The sequence below is a fragment of the Lagopus leucura genome, unplaced genomic scaffold (genome assembly GCF_019238085.1).
Source record: "Lagopus leucura isolate 7727_CA_CO unplaced genomic scaffold, USGS_WTPT01 Super-Scaffold_100004, whole genome shotgun sequence".
Lineage (NCBI taxonomy): Eukaryota > Metazoa > Chordata > Aves > Galliformes > Phasianidae > Lagopus > Lagopus leucura.
Genome location: NW_024962264.1, coordinates 15,619,804 through 15,637,274, shown reverse-complemented (window position 1 = coordinate 15,637,274; position 17,471 = coordinate 15,619,804). Strand labels below are relative to the sequence as shown.

The 17,471-nt window shown below is 37.4% G+C and overlaps 1 protein-coding gene across 5 annotated transcripts in view; it reads left to right on the top strand.

The window, feature by feature from the left end:
- SNCA (synuclein alpha) overlaps positions 1-17,471 on the top strand; it is a 66,716-nt gene that overhangs the window by 7,412 nt on the left and 41,833 nt on the right. For all 5 annotated transcript variants that reach the window (XM_042872232.1, XM_042872231.1, XM_042872230.1 and 2 more), the window contains 2 exons: positions 2,226-2,267; positions 8,119-8,264. In XM_042872232.1, the coding sequence (XP_042728166.1) occupies positions 2,226-2,267; positions 8,119-8,264 (188 nt within the window). The remainder of the gene's footprint in view (positions 1-2,225; positions 2,268-8,118; positions 8,265-17,471) is intronic.

Below are 17,471 nucleotides of genomic sequence, written 5' to 3'. Positions count from 1 at the left end.
GGAACAGGCTGCCCAGGGAGGTGGTGGAGTCTCCTTCTCTGGAGATGTTCAAGACCTGCCTGGGCAGCCTGTTCCAGTGCTCCGTCACCTCACTGTAAAGAAGTTCCTTCGCACATTTGTGCGGAACTTCCTATGCTGCAGTTTCCGGCCGTTTCCCCTTGTTCTGTCTCCACTCACCACTGAAAAGAGTCCGGCCTCGCCATTCTGCCCCCCACACCTTAGATATTTATAGACCTGGATCAGGTCCCCTCTGAAGTATGAGGGGTTGAGTGTTGAAGTATGTGAGAGTTGAGTGTTTAGCTCTAATGTATACTGTAAGTTCTGAACTAAAGCTTAGCTGATTATTTTCACAAATGTGTTTGTTCTGTACAGGTCAGCAAGTTGTGCATTTGCTGAAGAAAAATCTGGCAGCAGAAAGATCTGGCATTTCTAGACTAGCTGTGCTTATAGCAGAGTTAAGTGAGTTAAGAATCAGTCTGTGGATGTTCCTCTGAAGATAAGTGCATTATAGAGGTCCCCAGGGAGTTCTGTCATACCATCTATCTCTCACCTTCATCCTTCTCAGCTCTAGGGAACTGCATACTTGTTATTCACAGGTTTGCTTTTGCTAATGGCTCGGATTACGGACAGTAACTTCAGCAAGATGAATGATATTTTGGTCAGGTCTACAAATGAATTTAAAAGTATGTTGTTAATGTTAAATGTTCAAATAGATTTCCTGTAAGACTAAAATGGTGTTTAGTCTCTTTGTACCAGACAGTAGAACGAGTCATTGCTTAAATTCCACGTGTGTTTTTAGTACTGTTCAGTGCTCGTGGTGATGCAAGATTGAGAATTGAAGTCCTAGAACAGGTCTTTAAATATTAGCACCTTGGATTCACCGAAATGAATACTTCTTCCAATAGTAAATGTTTTCACTGAGAGAAAACTGCTTATTTTGGAAGAGAAAATCAAAGTAAAGGAAGGTTTCTCAGCTGTTTAATTTGTTTTATTGTCTAAAGGAAGAGGAAGTCATTTTACTTGATGCAACAATGTTATTTAATTTTGTAATGGAATAATGCTCTTGCTCATATATAAGAGCCTTTTCAATGCTGTAATCAATCCAGTAGTGCCATAAATTCATGGTGTAAACTCTACAAATTGGCACTAGCAGTGAACAGTATGCTTGAATGAGGTTTTCATGTTATTCCAGTGTGTATTTACATTACTTTCAAGAATTATGAGAAAAGTTGCTTTCTTCTAATGTATTTCTGCTGATTACCGTTATCTTATGTGTTTCTGCTAGTATCACTTCGTGTTTATATTTGTATATAGTGATATGCTGAAATTACATAGGTATTAGAAGTGGTGAGTCAAATACTAATCATAAAATCTGAAATACTGAGTGACGTGTGAACACAAAAATAATGATGTATATTTTTTGGTAGTAAAAAAAAGAAGTCGTCATCATGGTATTTTTACATGGGCATTCCAGAACTCTGCTTGGTCTTCAGGGTGCCAAGTTAAATTGTTTAAGCAGGTCTTATAATATTTCTCAGTGCTGCGCAAGCTTAAGGTTTCTGTTTGCAGAACCTTTGTTGATTATTCTTGTCAGTGATAAGCAGTGCAGTGGATTAGGCGAGCCTTGATTTTGACTCCGTGGACATTTTTATGTTTAAGTGCTGACTGCTACCTAATGTTTCCCTTTCAGATTACTCTTTGTCTAAATCTAGCCATTCTAAAAGTTCCCAGTGAATTTATCTACTAAGTCTTTCTGTAGGCTCAGTAAAGCTTGTTAATTCCCTAGAAACCAAGATTTGAACAAGAGTTGTTAGAGGTTATAAGGATCTTTTGGGAACTTGGGGTCTGATCTTTGGAAAATGCATGCATGAGTTTCATCTTACTATTAACATCCTAATGACTTCTGTGCAGCTGTCCCTGTGAGTTTGTGGAGTGGCAGACTTAATTAACATGACTGTTAAGACAATGGCAAGAAAGTCAGTAAGTACAAGGAATTAACTGCAGAAGTGCTTGCAGTATTATCATTTTTTTTATAGTTCAAATAGTTGCTTTCAGTTGACAGTTTCAGCCTTTCCCTTAGATGGAATTTCTGTTCAGTTAATTTGGAAACTGCGCAATAGTATGTATTCTATCTATTCATTCTACCTTATTATCCATCTTATCCATCTTGTCTTTACCAGTATATAAGAGCAAGTATTTTCAACTAAATATTGTTCATTGTTTAGGTTCCAGGACCAAGGAAGGAGTTGTTCATGGTGTCACAACGGGTAAGTCAATTCTCTTAATTTCTTGATTAATTAAATTTTTCTCTCTCTATTAAATTTTTTTATTTCTTTGAATGCTCAAGCTTCTGAGGGATGGTAAAATGTGGAAAATTTGAGAAGTGTAAAGAAATGTTGATGTAAACTGCATAAAGTTTTATGTTTTACAGTGAAATATTTAAGTTTAATATCATTGTATGTGAGGAGGATTTTCTAAGCAGTATTCTGAATCAAAGTCAAGTTATACCAGTGTGAGCTGGAGGGCTAGTGAAACCAGATTTCAAAGAGAAGGAAATAGCTTGTGTTTGTAGAAGTATACCAAAGTTATTTCTTTTTTGTTCTTTGTTTATTGCCAAAATATTCTATGTAGGGAAGTTACAAGCATGGTGACATTGAAAATAAAAAAGCTTTAGTTTTCTAGTGAAGAATTTTTGGAAGCCTGGTGTGTTTGTCCAATTCTGTTTGCTTGTTATTTGAGGAGGAAGAGTAGTGGGATTGGAGGTGGGAGTGGAGAAGAGAAATAACACTGAACGGGAGTGATAGGGAAGGTACGGTAGGGAAGGACTTGGGCATAAGTTTGAAGGACATTTATCTGCTGATTTAGGACGCTGTGGAGTCAGATAGGATGTATGCTACTATAGTAGATAAGGAATTAATGCAACTGATGAAGGAGGCAAATAATGTAGAAGAAACCTCCTTTATACAGCAGGGACGGTAAGAGCTGGGTAGAAAAGAGAAATCGCTGGGAGGGTTTGCAGTTAAGGCCAGCAGTGGCGCCATCAGTTTGTCTGTGCAAAAGTCTTTTTGATAAATCACAATTAAAGCCATGATGCAAAATGGGGGTTTCTCTTATGTAGTTGTCAACTTAGCTCTGCAGCAGTCATTGCTGCTAATTGCAGTCTGTGTGATTATATCCATCCATTAAGCTGGTTGCCTCCAGTATACTTAAGTGTAGCTATAGTGTAGAGCATAGCTGTACTGTGACAGTCTGTGCCTGAAAAAAAAAAAATCCCACAAACTTAATACCTGGTTATTGGTGTTCATACTGGTTCTTCATCCTTGTCTGAGAACTGTTTTCAACACTCCACTACAGGTAGTGACTTCTTAGATTAGGTCTTACTGCAACAACAGTATGGGTGTGCCCCATCACTCCCTCCACTCCTAAAAGATGGTTGTGACTCATCAATATGTCTCCCAGGAGCTGGCTGAGTGGGAAGATAGGAGGGAAATAGCTTATAGGAATGAAACATGTTTCAGAGTTTTGTTCAACTCATTTGAATTTGTCATGGATTGGAAGATGTTCAAATATTTTTAACTGCATAATCTCTCTGTTGCAACAGTACTTTCAAATGCTGAAGTTATTGCTAGCCATGTATCTTTACATGCGTACTTCTACACTGAAAAGGAATGAATTTGCATTTCAAAGTGATTTACAGGGATCATCTATTATACAAATTGAAACCAGAAACCAATAATTTGAAGCAACTAGTAGGTGGCAGAATGAATGGAGATATTGTATGTATATGAAGTGCAGGAGAACTTGAGCTGACCGTAATGCATTGAGTAGAATGTGTAATTTTATTCTGCAAAATACTAGACTTGTGGAGATTTGAAGAAAATGTTCAGTCAAGAAACGTGCAGCATTTTTCTTCCAAAAAAAAAAAAAAAAAAAACAATGCAAATGAAAATGGGAGTAGGAAAGAATTTTTTTTCTTTTACTTTTTGCATAGCCAGGTTATCACTGATCTGTGCTTATACAGATTAATGCAAAGAATAAACTGTTAGACTTTACTTGACAGGAAATATCACAACTCAAATGTTGGAGAAGTAAACCAAGTGTATATTTAGGAGCACAGTTGATGAGAACATCTCTGACAGGCCTTCAGAACTAAGCTGCGGGCTAAATAGATTTATGTTCTTGTTATGAGGCTTCAAATTTCTGCTTGTTAGACCTAAATTAAGGGAAATATTCGGTAGGATAATTACTGTAACCAATAGAGGATTGCAGTAGTGCAGTAGAATAAGGTTTGGGGCATGTATATCCCATTTGATCACAGATGTGGGAACAACAGATAACTCTTGCACGCAAGTTAACAGTTAATTTTTTTTTTTTTTTACTGAGCTGGGCTTTGAGAAACTTGTTGAAGCAATGATCTTCTGTAGTAGGCTAGCTTAGTGGGAGATTCCTTTCCCTCCATCTTTATCAGATATAATATATATAGTGAGACAGGAAATTTAAACTAAGAGAACAGATTTTTGACAGATTTGAAGATATATTAAATTTTGTTCTGCGTGATATATAACAGACTATAAATCAAAACAGAGAGAACACATCTGTTCTGTGCCGTGCCTGTAAGTACAATGTTCAACGATATTACTGGGAATTTTAGACAAAGTTCCTCATCCACTTTATGAAATGAGTAACTCATAGCTTGAGAATAATGGTTACTGTGCCACAGTTGGTGTAATACTGACTCATTTCAGCTGGTTGGCAGGAGTTTGACTGTTGAATAACAATGAAAAATGGACAGAGGGCGTGCAGAGGACAGAAGAGAGGAGCTAATGTAAAATCCTGAGAACATAATTTCTAAAATGGAGCAGTATGGACTTGGTAGTACAAAAACAGAGGAATTGCTTGGACATGGAGGGGAGGAGCAATAGAATAAAACAAACTTATGAGGTGCTGTTCTGGGAGGTAGAAGAGGGGAGATGAAAACAGATCTGGATTCACAGGATTGATTTTTCAGAGATATAAAGTAAAGATGCTCTGAAAAATGTTAGTGAAGGTATTCTAGAAATCAAATCTGTTAAATACGTGAAATTTGCAGTGATAATGCTGGTACTTCTAAAGGACTACTTGTCTTTTTTTTCCCCGTAGGACTAGGATTTTGCCAGTTCTGGTGATCTTAATATGTGCTAGGATGTTGATGTGAAACTCGAGATGCATTAACACATTTTCTGGAAAAAAAAGAAATGATTCAAGAGGCTAGAGACATTTGAATGTGAAATAGAATCACAGATCCAAATGAAACTGTTTTCAGTTAGTTCTTTCCTGCTATTTGAGCTCCAAGGTCTTGCTAGTTTTCCTATTTTTGATTATGTAAAACCCTCTGGTGAAGACACTGATAATCCTCAGAGTGCTGATCAATGAAATAACCTTTTCAGTTAGTGGCTTTCCAAACCCAGAAATTAACAAGGTTTAAGGAGTTTCCTGCTTTAAAGCATGACCTGATTTTTTCCAGCTTTAGCCACTTCAAGATATTGCAGAATAGGAATGCTGCGGACTTGTTATTTGTCAGGTCACCCTTTCTCAAGACTTCGAGAGAAAAAGTAGTGTTGCTTATTGATCTTATGGGGGTACTAGCTTGTGTATCTCACTTGCCTGCTTAATTGACATGTTTATAGTCCTTTGATTCTAAATGTGTAGTAACATGTGCATCTTACTCATCTCCCAAGAACAAGTGCATGGAGATGTGCAGCATCCAAGATGGGATGTTTACAGACTGTCCTAGTAGTCCAAGTAAAGCCCTGGTTTGTAAAAAAGCTCAAGGCCAGAAAGTCCTCTGCCTCAGTACTACTAGCAGATGTCAGTTTCCTGAAGTGAGACAATTTTAGCAGTTATCAATTGTGGTCTATTTTTTTTGCCTAATTCTTTTATTTAACTGTTCATATTGGGTTGCTTCTTTATATTCGTAGTCACTGGTATTCCAGTTGCATTCATTTTAATTGTCAGGTATCTTAGAGTAAATGTATCAACTGAAAAACCCACAATTTACTCATGGCTTCTTCATAAATGAATTTTTCAAGTACGTAGGGCAATCTTATTGTCTGAAATACGTATTTGAAAGTATATTTAGTAAGAATTAATGTCTCTGATTTAGAGGAATTGTGTGGCTTTCACCTACTAGTGATGATCAAAATAGAAAAGAGCAAGTTCTCATTTTGAATTGTTCTGAATATTGTAACTTGATTACCCAGTTGTCTATGATGAGGGGAAACAAAACCTTCAACACTACTACTTTTGGTAGAACGTTGTAGTCAGCACTAGAACTTCCATTTCAATGTTAGCCTTGATGTGGCTATTATATCTCATTCCAGGATCCCTTATTCCACAGGTGGTCACAAGTAATCAGGCCACAGCACAGTAGAGCTCTACAGAAACCAATTTACTCTCTCAGCACTGTGATGCAAAGCAGATATCAATTTGTTAAAGACTTAACAGCTTAAAGTCATTTAACAACCTGGTGTTCAGATTAATTTTGTTAGTTGGTATGACCGCTGCATTCAGAATAAATTAATATGCACTTAATGCTTGTCCCTCGTTACTACTTAGTGTAAGCAAAAAAAAAAAGGTAATACTGGAAGCCTATTTTGTTGTTTTCCACATGTCACTAGAGTTACATAGCTGAAGGCTTATGAAGTTAGAGCTTATTTACAGAATCGTTCTGGTAATAGGAATGTTGATAGTGTTTGTGTTCTTTAGAAACTGAAAAAAGAACCTTTCCTACTAGCACGCTTACAAATCTGTGCTGTGTGTATAGTTTCATTTATGTCAGTGGCTCTAGTTTCTGAATGACAGTATTTTTCTAAAGAACCAGCTTACTGGTTTTGTACCAGGTGTTAAGCTATTATGAAAAATAACAGGTTAGGAGTTTGTCAGCAGCTTTGGATGCCTTGAAATCTTCGCTGTTTTAATTGTGTATATTTTTTTCCTCACACAAAGCTGGTTAGAATAAGCATTAAATCATTTGCCTTGTCAGTGGATATCTATTGTTCAGGTCTTTAAACATTGTACTTGGTATGAGATTTTACTACCTTTATAGACTTTGCTATTACTTAATATCAATCATGACAATCTATGCAGCATCCCCTCTGCTATATAAAGCTGATTTTTTTGTAAGCTGTTAAAGAATTCAAGTTTATCTGCAAAAAATCATTTCTTTGTATATACTTCAAAAAATTTCTGAAAGGTTAGCCTGTATATCAAGCCTGTGCTCATAAGGAATGCGGTAAGAGTTATGAATGCATTTTATGGGTCAGATGGAATTTTGATTGGAGAAAATACAGAATTAGTTAGAGTAACGAAGCTATGTGCTGGATATTCTTGAAGACTATTCCCTTGTTTTCTTAAGTGCTCTTTTTTCTGAATATCTGATCCTGTGACTTGAAGGCATGAGTTCACCTCATCTCTTTACTCTTAGAGGGGTTTCACTGGAATGCAAGTTGCTGCAAGGGAAAAGAGCCCTTGGGAATGAATGAGCAGAAAGAATCCATTAATACTCTGAAAGGTAGAATGTTGGCCGCTGATGTATATGTAGGCTAAATGAGTTTGTTTCCCTAAGGCTTTGAAATTAGTTACTAATCCAGTTTGCTTAGGCATTTTTGGCATTCAATCTTTTTGTAGTTTGTATGTTATGGATGGAAGGATCAGCAGTGAGGCAGAAATCTCAGCAAATCAGGTAAAATGCTGTATTAGAAATGCTCTGGTCAAGCAGTAGAAGCTTTGATTATTAATCATGTATTTTAAAAAAGAGAAGTGATCAAAAGCTTTTGAGTCTAAGATTTAAAATAAGAGTCTTCCATGCCAAGTAACATGCAGCAGGGTGTTTGTGCTATATGGAGTGCACTAATTAGGTATTACACTGTGTGTTGGGTGTAATAAGGGCCACAGATGAGGCTTGCTTTTACCTTTCCTGCTCCACTGTGATCAGATTAACTGAAGTAATCTTCATTACTGAAGATCCACTTGAGGCCCTTTCATGACATTGGGCTGCCAGTGATAAATATGACTCTGAAAAGCTCAGTAACCTCCAGTTCCAAAATCTGTAATGTTTTTCCATCTTCTGTTTATCCTTAGTGGCTGAGAAGACCAAAGAGCAGGTATCCAATGTTGGGGGAGCTGTGGTGACAGGGGTGACGGCAGTGGCCCAGAAGACAGTGGAAGGAGCAGGGAATATTGCTGCAGCCACTGGCTTGGTGAAGAAGGATCAGCTGGCTAAACAGGTTGGTTTGTTTATGCTTTTTTCTGGGTGATGAAGTAAAGGATGGGTGGCACTTCTGAATTCAGGGGCTGATTGAGTGATTCGTTTTGCCTCAGTTGATAGCATGAGGGTTGGGCTAAACAAATGAATAACAAAGAAAAATGCTGATGTTGATAGCTTGCATTTTGACAACCTGCAGTATTTGAGAACTGAAGTAAACTTAGTAGTTTCTAGTTGGGGCCAATAGCTGTAGGACTACCATTGTATTGAATGGGAAAATAACATTTTTTTTTTCTCCAACTAACTTGGGACTGAAAAGGAAGCCTCTAGAGCTGAAAGATAAAACAGGTGAATCTAAAGTTTAACACCACAGTTGGTACTGTCTGCAGATAAAAAGCAGAGAGGATCGTGTACCAACCCACTGACAGGTTAGATACATTAAAAGTCAAAATCCAGCTGGACGGTCCCTGCCTTCTATGAATACAGTGGCATGAACTTGTGAATTTTTCTGAACGATATTGAACTTGTGAAATTAAATTCGCTCTAGCTCGTTGTATTTGGAGGGAAAGAAACTGTAGGTTTTTCTATTTCAGTACAGAGGTGAACATAACGTATTTGCGCAGTCTCAAGATTTACTGTTTTTTTTTTTTTGCTAATATACTGAAGTCATACTCTTCCACTTAAGCTAGACAGAAAGTGACCCTAGGCAGCTGATAGAAATGATGCTTTCTAAAATGCGTTTAGTATTAGTTGGAGATGAAAATGACCCAGAAAAACCCCAAACTTTTCCTTTCATACTACTTTGTGTATGAGCATTTGTGTTGATAATGACAAAATAGAGTTCTGAAGAATACTAGTATTTTCACAGAAATATGGGTTTCATATTGATTTTTAAACTGAAGCTCCATTGTGTATTTTTTTTCCATTTAGTGTCCAGAGGTGCTGTTAAAATTGAGTCCTTAAATGCTCTTTTTTATTCTCTTGTATTATTATAGTGTATTTCTGTCTCTTACAAAGATTATTGCTGCTTAAATCAGGATAAGAAAGTGGTATTAGACTGTGGTAGGCATTCACTCCTCTGTGATAGATTGGTCTGGAAAACATCTCACTAGTGGTTTTGTTCTTTTTCAAAGGAGGTTTCCCAGGGGGGCTTTTTAGTCTGTTTTTGCTCAAATATAAAGAAAATGTTGCTTTTGATGTGCCAATAGTTCTTCATAAAAGCTATTTTCAAGGTTTACAAATTAAAGTACTTAATGAACTTGCCAGGGGGACGAAGGAGTGTGGAGTGACCACGGTAGTGTACACACTTAGTTTCTGGTATTGCTTATCACTGGCTCTTTGGTACTTTAGCACTGAGGATATCTTTTTTGCTGGTAGTTCTTTGAACCCTTTAATTGATGCCATAAATATCATTGTTGCTTTAATATGCAGCTGCCTATTAATATTGACCATAACTAATGTTTTTCATCTTAATGTAAGCTTATAGTGCTTTATAATTATAAAACATGATGAAATCTCTATGGACTTTGATTTAGTTCTGTTCTGTACATTATAATACATATGAGTTATGATGGCTGTAATGTAATAAAATCACATCTGTGAAATTAAAGAGCATCCACCATGTGATGCGTGTTATTTCATAGCCCCATAAATAGCTCTGTTATTCTGAACTGGTGCTTTGTTCTTGAGATACAAAAAAGCATTCATTTGATTCTTGATACTGGTATTTTTAGACTGAGTTTCTCAGTCAGCTACACGCATGGCTGTTCAGCTAGCTGATCAGTATCTACAGCTCCTCACAGGCTCTACTGCATCTTGTGCCTTATTGGACTTGCAGGAATTGAATAACCATTTCGCAAATGTCATCTAAATCCAATCAGGTTAAGTTATTTTAAAGCCTAGTATATTTTGCATTCATGTGCAGTTAGGATATTGGATATGCCTTGGTTTTTCCAGTGATGTTTGAATGTAGGCATTCAGAATACTGCCCATTCACATGGGGCAATTTAGTGTCAGCATCTGTATCCAGCCTTGGAAGCAGGAGAACTCCAGAAATAAAGGAAAGGCCAAGGGAGTCATACAGTTTAAATCTCAATGTAACTCTGTATATCTTTTTCTATAACAGCCTTTCCTAAGGTTGTGTTAGCCTCAGGCTACTTTAAACTGGGTGTAATAGACCACAACTAACTAATGTGTTCCTTGAACTTGAGTGTGGCTAGCCAGTGTCTCTAGCAGATGTGTTTTCTGGTAGACATCTATTTGGGATTGTCCTAAAGCATGCAACTGTGTCCCACTGTAGGATTGGGTCCGCAGGAGGGCCGCAATGATCCAAGAGCTCTCCTATGAAGAAAGACTAAGGAAATTGGGCTTGTTTAACTTGGAGAAGAGAAGGCTCTGGGGAGACATTATTATGGCCTTCTGGTACTTGAAGGGAGCTTACAAGCAGGACTGAGGTTTTTACACTCTCTGATAGCGATAGGACAAAGGGGAATGGTTTTAAACTAGAAGAGGGGAGATTTAGGTTAGACATGTTTTACTCAGAGGATGGTGAGGTGCTGGAAAAGGTTGTCTGAAGTGGTTGATGCCCCATCTCAGGAGGCACAGAAGGCCAGGTTGGATGGAATCTTGTGCAGCCTGATCTGGTGATTGGCAATCATGCCCATGTCAAGGGGGCTGGAATAGGTGAACTTCAAGATCCTCTTCAATGTAAGCCATCCTGTGAGCAAGACATCACTTGCGTGGGCAGTGCAAGTTACAAGATAGAGCCTCTAATGCATGAAGAGCAGGCACAGGCATCCAGCTGAGGCTATGCCAGTCAGTGTGACTGCTGTGACAGTGAGTGACAGGGTTGTCTTGATAGTGCTAGTCAGAGAATTGTTCTAGAGGGCATACATGCTGGCAGAACCTCACTACTTAATGCAGCAAAGATGGTTTCAGTTACTAGATTTGTATTACTGTTAAAAGGTCTAATGCACTGAGTAGCATTTCAGTAAATGACAGAATCTGTAATATGATCTAGAATTCAAAAGTTTTCATGTCTTGCCGACGTGGATCTGTTAGAATTATTTGTAGTGTATATTAGTATGTTGCACAGAACCTATTAAAAATTGATAACTCTTTGTAAACTAGTTATAAATTGAAGACTAATTATAAAATCTACTACCAATAATACTTGTTATTTGTCATTATGGTAACTTGTCCTGGAAGCATAAGAGAACAGTGTCTTTATGCTGCCTTCTTTCTGCTAAGAAAAGACAACAAAAAGAGATACTAGGGTATACTGATATAAGATGTGTGTTGTATTTATACTGTGCCTGCATGTGCTTAGGTCTGTGTATAGTGGCAGTGTGCTTCTAAAATAATCGTGTAAAAGGTGTGAAGAAAAATGTCAGATTAATAATTATGTTTACTGTACAAACGAACGTGTTCTTTTTAAGTTAAGAAAGCTATGAAATACTTCGAGTATTGCAATTTTAGCTCAGTGTGTGTGTGTGTATAGGTAATATGAAGGTATAACAACCATTGATTATTCGTTCTATAATATTGCTTTAGAACAAAATAAAAATTATCAAGTTCATTTCTTCCAAATAGGTAATTTGTAGTGGAAATGCTAAGTCATGGCCTGAAGCAGTGATTGAGCACCTGGTGGGAAAGCAGGGCCAACCCAAGGGAGCTCAGGTGCATGCAGTGTACCTGAGTGAGCATGAGGGGTGAAGCCAGGATTCCCCCTTCCTAGACCTCTTTTAAGGGTTGGCAGTGGAGGTGAGGGTATCTGTCTAGAGATCCCTGTGTGTCTGGGATCTTCTGAAGGTAAGCAGCTTCTTTGGTTTGTTTCTTTGCCCACTGCTGTTGCATTTGAGCTAGTCCTCTCTTGCTATAGCCCAGGACTTTGCTGCTTTGGTGTCATTGCTTCACTTTCCATCATGTAATTAAATGTTGAAAAATCTGTATTCATGCTATCTCTCGGTTTTTGGTCCTCTAGCATTGCAGGAGCAGATCTGTTTTAGTTTTCTGACTTCTGTGATGAATAATTGTATTTATACTACTCTAGCTGGGAAATGCCAGCAAAGCTAACAGTCAATTTCAAACCTCAAAATATTTGATGAACATTGCAAAGATTTAGTTAAATTTTGTGTTGAAGATCTTACTAAGGTACATGGTAGCAAGCATCATCCTTTAAGATTATGCTCAGTATCTTTAAGAGCTAAATCTCTTTTATTTCCAGTGTGCCTCTTAATGTAACACATTGCATTCTGAATAACACTTGTGAAAACAAAATTATTGTAGTAGATAATAGAGAAGTTAATGTATAAATCGGTAATTATGTAGCTGATAACATAGCTTACTGGTTTATTTACCAAGTATTGAGGGTGAAGTAGGATGATGTTTAATTTGGGCATTAGGCATTTTTTCAATAATTAAGACCTTCTTAATTGCATTTAATGTGGAAATTACTATGTAAGAATTCCTAAATATTCCTCAAAGAAGTGTTGATTTCCACCTTCAGTTTAAAAGATTTTCTTTTCAGCTTTTTTTCACTTAGATTTTGCAGTTTAAAAATTTAGAGATAAACTTAGAGGTTTTTTTTATGTATTTTCTTATGCTGAAAGATCCAAAAGCTTAGAACTGACTTGAGTATTTCACTAAAGTAATATGGACAAATTCAAATAGGTCCTTCCTCATTTTTACTGTAATTTTCTCTAGTTTTATCTTTTGAATGTTTTGCATATTTTTTCCATACTGTGTACTTACATTTCACACTATTGTTGAAATTTTTAAAGCTGATTTGAATGCCTTTTTTTAGAGTAACTTGACAGAATAAGTCTGATTGTTCCAAAGTTCGGTTTTAAACAATACGTCCTGACAGAATATTCATATTTTCTTACATTCTGACCATCTTTACACTCAGAATATCTTGCAGAAGACCTGGCTCATTGAAGAATCACTGTTCCACATCTTTCCAGTCTGTAGGTGAACTCAAAAATTCCAAGGAGAAATTGCTGAATATAAATATACTATTTCATCCTTCAGAAAGGGATTAGTGAGTTTTTCCACCTTTCCATTACATGTTGTGCTATTAGCTAGCTGACCCCAAGAAAAAGCAGGGCAGTTAGTGTAAGATACATGAAACATTAACTGTTATTGTCTTGATACAATAAGCAGGTGTGTTCCTTTATTCTAGAGCTTTTTATGAGGAAAGGTGACTTCCTGAATTAAGAAGAATTTTAAAAATAAGATTTCAATGTTAAATGCAGAAGTAACTTCTGCCTTATTAACTTATGGAGCTGGTGCTTTTCTGTAGGTGCTGCAGTCCAAGTGGTCTGAGCAGGTGCAGCAGTGTCCAATTGCTTTCTTTGGGCCACTTCTCTCCATTAATTCTTGTCTTTTATGGCTCTAATCTAAGGTCGAAATTGAGAACAAGCAAGTTTATGATTACAAGTATGTAATCTAGATCCCTACTGAGGCTGCCAAGTAGCCAGAGGTTCTGAACTGTAGTTCAGTGTAGCAAGCAGTGTCCATTCTGTCTTTGCATTGCAGGGAAGGCAATTTTTGGCTGTTAAGCATGGGCCCATCTGTGGTTTTAATGTTGACACTTACGCTTTGTCTATGGTAGCAATAGTAGCAGTAATCTGTGCTTTCAGAAAGCTTTTATTTGTGATAGAAGGACCACCAGATAGTGTTCTTTGGGGAAGACTAAGTGTGATAGATGCATTAGATAAGTGGGTCTGCTCATGTAGGTAAAACTGGGCATCTGTCAGATGGTACTTGTTTTACATTTCTATTTAAATTGTCCCTAATGAAGGGCATGTACTTTGAGATAGGGTTACTCTTCCCCTTTCCACTTCATTTCTTTATCTGTGAATAATGTATAAATATCTGCTGCAAAGCAGAAAGTGTATTTATCAGGTTTTAGTGTTGTTTCCTTTTTCAGTTAGATGGATCAAGAGTAGAAGAATGAGGGGAGAGATTAATCCCCAATAGGGGCTCTATATTGTTCATTAGTCAAACCACAAGAGGCTCCTATTAAGTAAAAGCATTTGTTAGCTTTTCCTTTGAATTCATATAGTAAGGTGGGGGAGTTCTCAGTAAACTGTGTCTGTTTGACTACAGGAGAGCTAGATTGATTTTTTTTTTTTTTTTTTTTTTTTGTCTGGTCCTTTTCTACAGGGGTTTGAACTCTTCTAATCTCAAGGTTACCAGTAGCATATTGAATAACAAAATACTTGTGAGAAGCTAATCCATGTTTTTGAAGCAAATTAATACAGGAAACTTTTATTTATTCTAAAATGTAAGGCACCTATAGCTAGACAACATTAAGGTTTTGGATTTTGTGTACACTGTCATATCTCCCTTTTATAACACTGCATATCTGTTCTTGGAGTAGGAAAGCTCAGGAATCATGGAGGCAGTCCAGAGGTATGAAAGTCAAGAATTGTGAACCTGATTGTGATCATGTATGAATGCTCCATAAGGCAAAGTGCATTTGATTCATCAATTTGTATTTTCAATCCAAAATTAACTGGACAGTTGCAATTGAAGCCACTTGAAGCACCTGGTTTACATAGAGACACCAAGAGGAAACAAGCGACATGGATTTACTTTAAATGCTTCATGTGTTGGTACTGCATTATGGCCTTGTAAGGAGCAGTGCAGAGTGCTTACTGAAACAGTCTAATGTTTCGGTGCAATTTCATTTTGTGAAATGTTCTAACAAAGCCCACAGGAAACAGGCTGGGAAATAGGAAGGCCACAGAAGTCAGAAAAAGCTGAATTAAAAAAAAAAATACAAAGGTAAATGCCATATTTACCTTTCTTTCACTTGAGAAATTTCCTGTCACTTCTCAGCAGATAAATGTGCACCTGCTGGCAGCAACTTCTGGGCACAAGTAGTTCAATTCCATGTCAGTTTGGAACAACAGTATTTAAAATACTTTTGAGATATCTAGAGAAATTTGCACTGGAAAAGTAAAAATTTAAGAGAAATAGGTAATGAAATATGCATGACTCTAGTTAGAAGTAATAAAGTTTTGGGGTTTGATCAGAGTGTGGAGGTACTGGGGAAGTTTTGAATTGTGACCTCTGCTTGGCCTCTCTAGTTAGCAGAGAAAATACCTTTCCTGTTGTACGGCACATTGTCAGTGTTTTTCCTCTCAGGGGAAAACTGCAGTGTTTGGAGGAAGGTTGTGTTCAGTGATGTAGCCTTTCCATGTATTGACATCTACAACTAAAATAGAACTTGAGTTGTTTGAGGCACAGGGAGAGAACTCGTGTGGTTTTAACTAGATGTCCTGGACTTCACTGCTCTTCATGAATTCAGAAACAACTATCAGTTAAATGCAAAGGCCTCTTGCTTTCTTCTGATTTCTTGCTGTGGGATAACATTTTAGTGCAGGCTGATATTCTCTACTTGCTACCTTCACTACTGCTGACCATAATTCCTAACTACCTGCGGAAGAGCTAGGTTGTGAAGCTGTTTGGGTGGCTTGATATTGATCTGTCATCCCAAGCAATTGCCTAACTGCAGATTCAGCTTTGAAACTTTAGAAATAAAGTACCTCATCCTTAATCTGTATATGCCAATGTCCCTTGGTCTCAAAGGATAAATGTATTCTGCAATATGAGTTTTACATGTCATTACAAAACGATTTATAAATGTATATACAACAGAAAAGCACAAATTTTCATTACCTTTGGAAGGGGATGCAGAAGACCTTTCTCGTTGTTTTATCAGAAGAGTGACTTTGCATTTAATGTGAGAGCTTATTTGTTTGCAGCCTGTGCTGCTTTCCTCCTCATGGTATTTACTCCAGTCTTTCATCCACCTCCAAAATCCTCCATCTTTAGTTTGCTTCCTGACTGACCTGACGTGCCCCATAGCATGTTCCAGGCTGCTGTGTGCATATAGAGCTGTGCAAGTCTCTCAGACTCATCTGGCACCCGTTCTGTTTCATGGTGTTCTAGTCTTTCCTATGCAGCCATCTGTGGGATTTTATGTGCTGTTCATAGCAGTGTATTTTTTTCCAGCTTTAAACAGTTGTCAAATCCATGCTAAATGTTCAGGAAGGTGCTGTTTACTTAGAGAAATGTTTAAGTTCACTTGGGGATGATACTCATGCCAACTATTCTTGTTCTTGCTTGCTCACTGTTGCATGGTAATTCTGATGTTTCAGATGGGAAATGGCTCTTTGTAGCCCATGGTAATTATGCACACTTAATAGCAGTGCTTTTGTGCAGCTTCAGGTATAGGCTTGATGAGCTTGCAAACATTACTAGGTTATAATAATTGTCTCCTTCTGCCATGTTTTGGTGTTCCTTTCCTCTGTTGACCAACGTATGTTTCAGCCTAATTGGCTTACTCTCAGAAAGTGGGGAGAGCAAATGAGATACATTCTGTTTTTATTTGGAAGTCATTATCTTCTCAGGTGTTGTGAAGATAGCTGAGGCTGTTTCCTAATACAGTAAAATCCAAACATTGCTGGTGATGTGTATTTTTTTTTTTTAGCTACCAATGTAAGTTTATGGCAGGTGCTGAAATGATATTTTGGCAAAGGACTGCAACATGTTCTTCTGTCTGTCACTGTATTCTTTGAATGCTGCAATGGGGTGCTCTATGATTATAAGCAGCAAACTGAGGTCCTGGATTGCTGTGGTGATTAGAGTAGTATAAACTAAAAAAATAAGGACTAAAATGTAGAGGAAATAATTCTCTGTGGAGAGGGAGAACTCAATCTGTACTTTCAGAATACTAGCCCTATGTCATCTTAAGAGCTAAACAAACTAAAAGAGTAACAGAGGGAAAAGAGGAAACAAATCACCATGCTTTTGTGAGGACTACCTACTTGTGGTACTGTAGTTATTACAGCAGAAAGAGTTTGAGGACAAGAGGTAATTAGCAAATATTAGTGACGTATGATATACATTTTTGATGGCCACTTTGACCACTGATGAAACTGATGATGCAGAGTTTGTGCTACTAGATGAAAGCTGATACACAGAGGATGTATGAGATTTCTGCAAAGCCACTAGCATATTACTAAGGAGAAAGGAGGACATGCTGACCTAGCTTCTCTATAGTAAACTAGCATTTACATGTGGCTCTCATTTGCTTTCAGCTGTGTTAAATCTGTCCCTTGAAGGAAGTGAAGTGGCCTGGGTAAGGATCACTGATAGCAGTTTAAAGTACCTGTCTCAAAGTATTTGTTTTCAGTTTTAAAGTACTTGTCTCAAA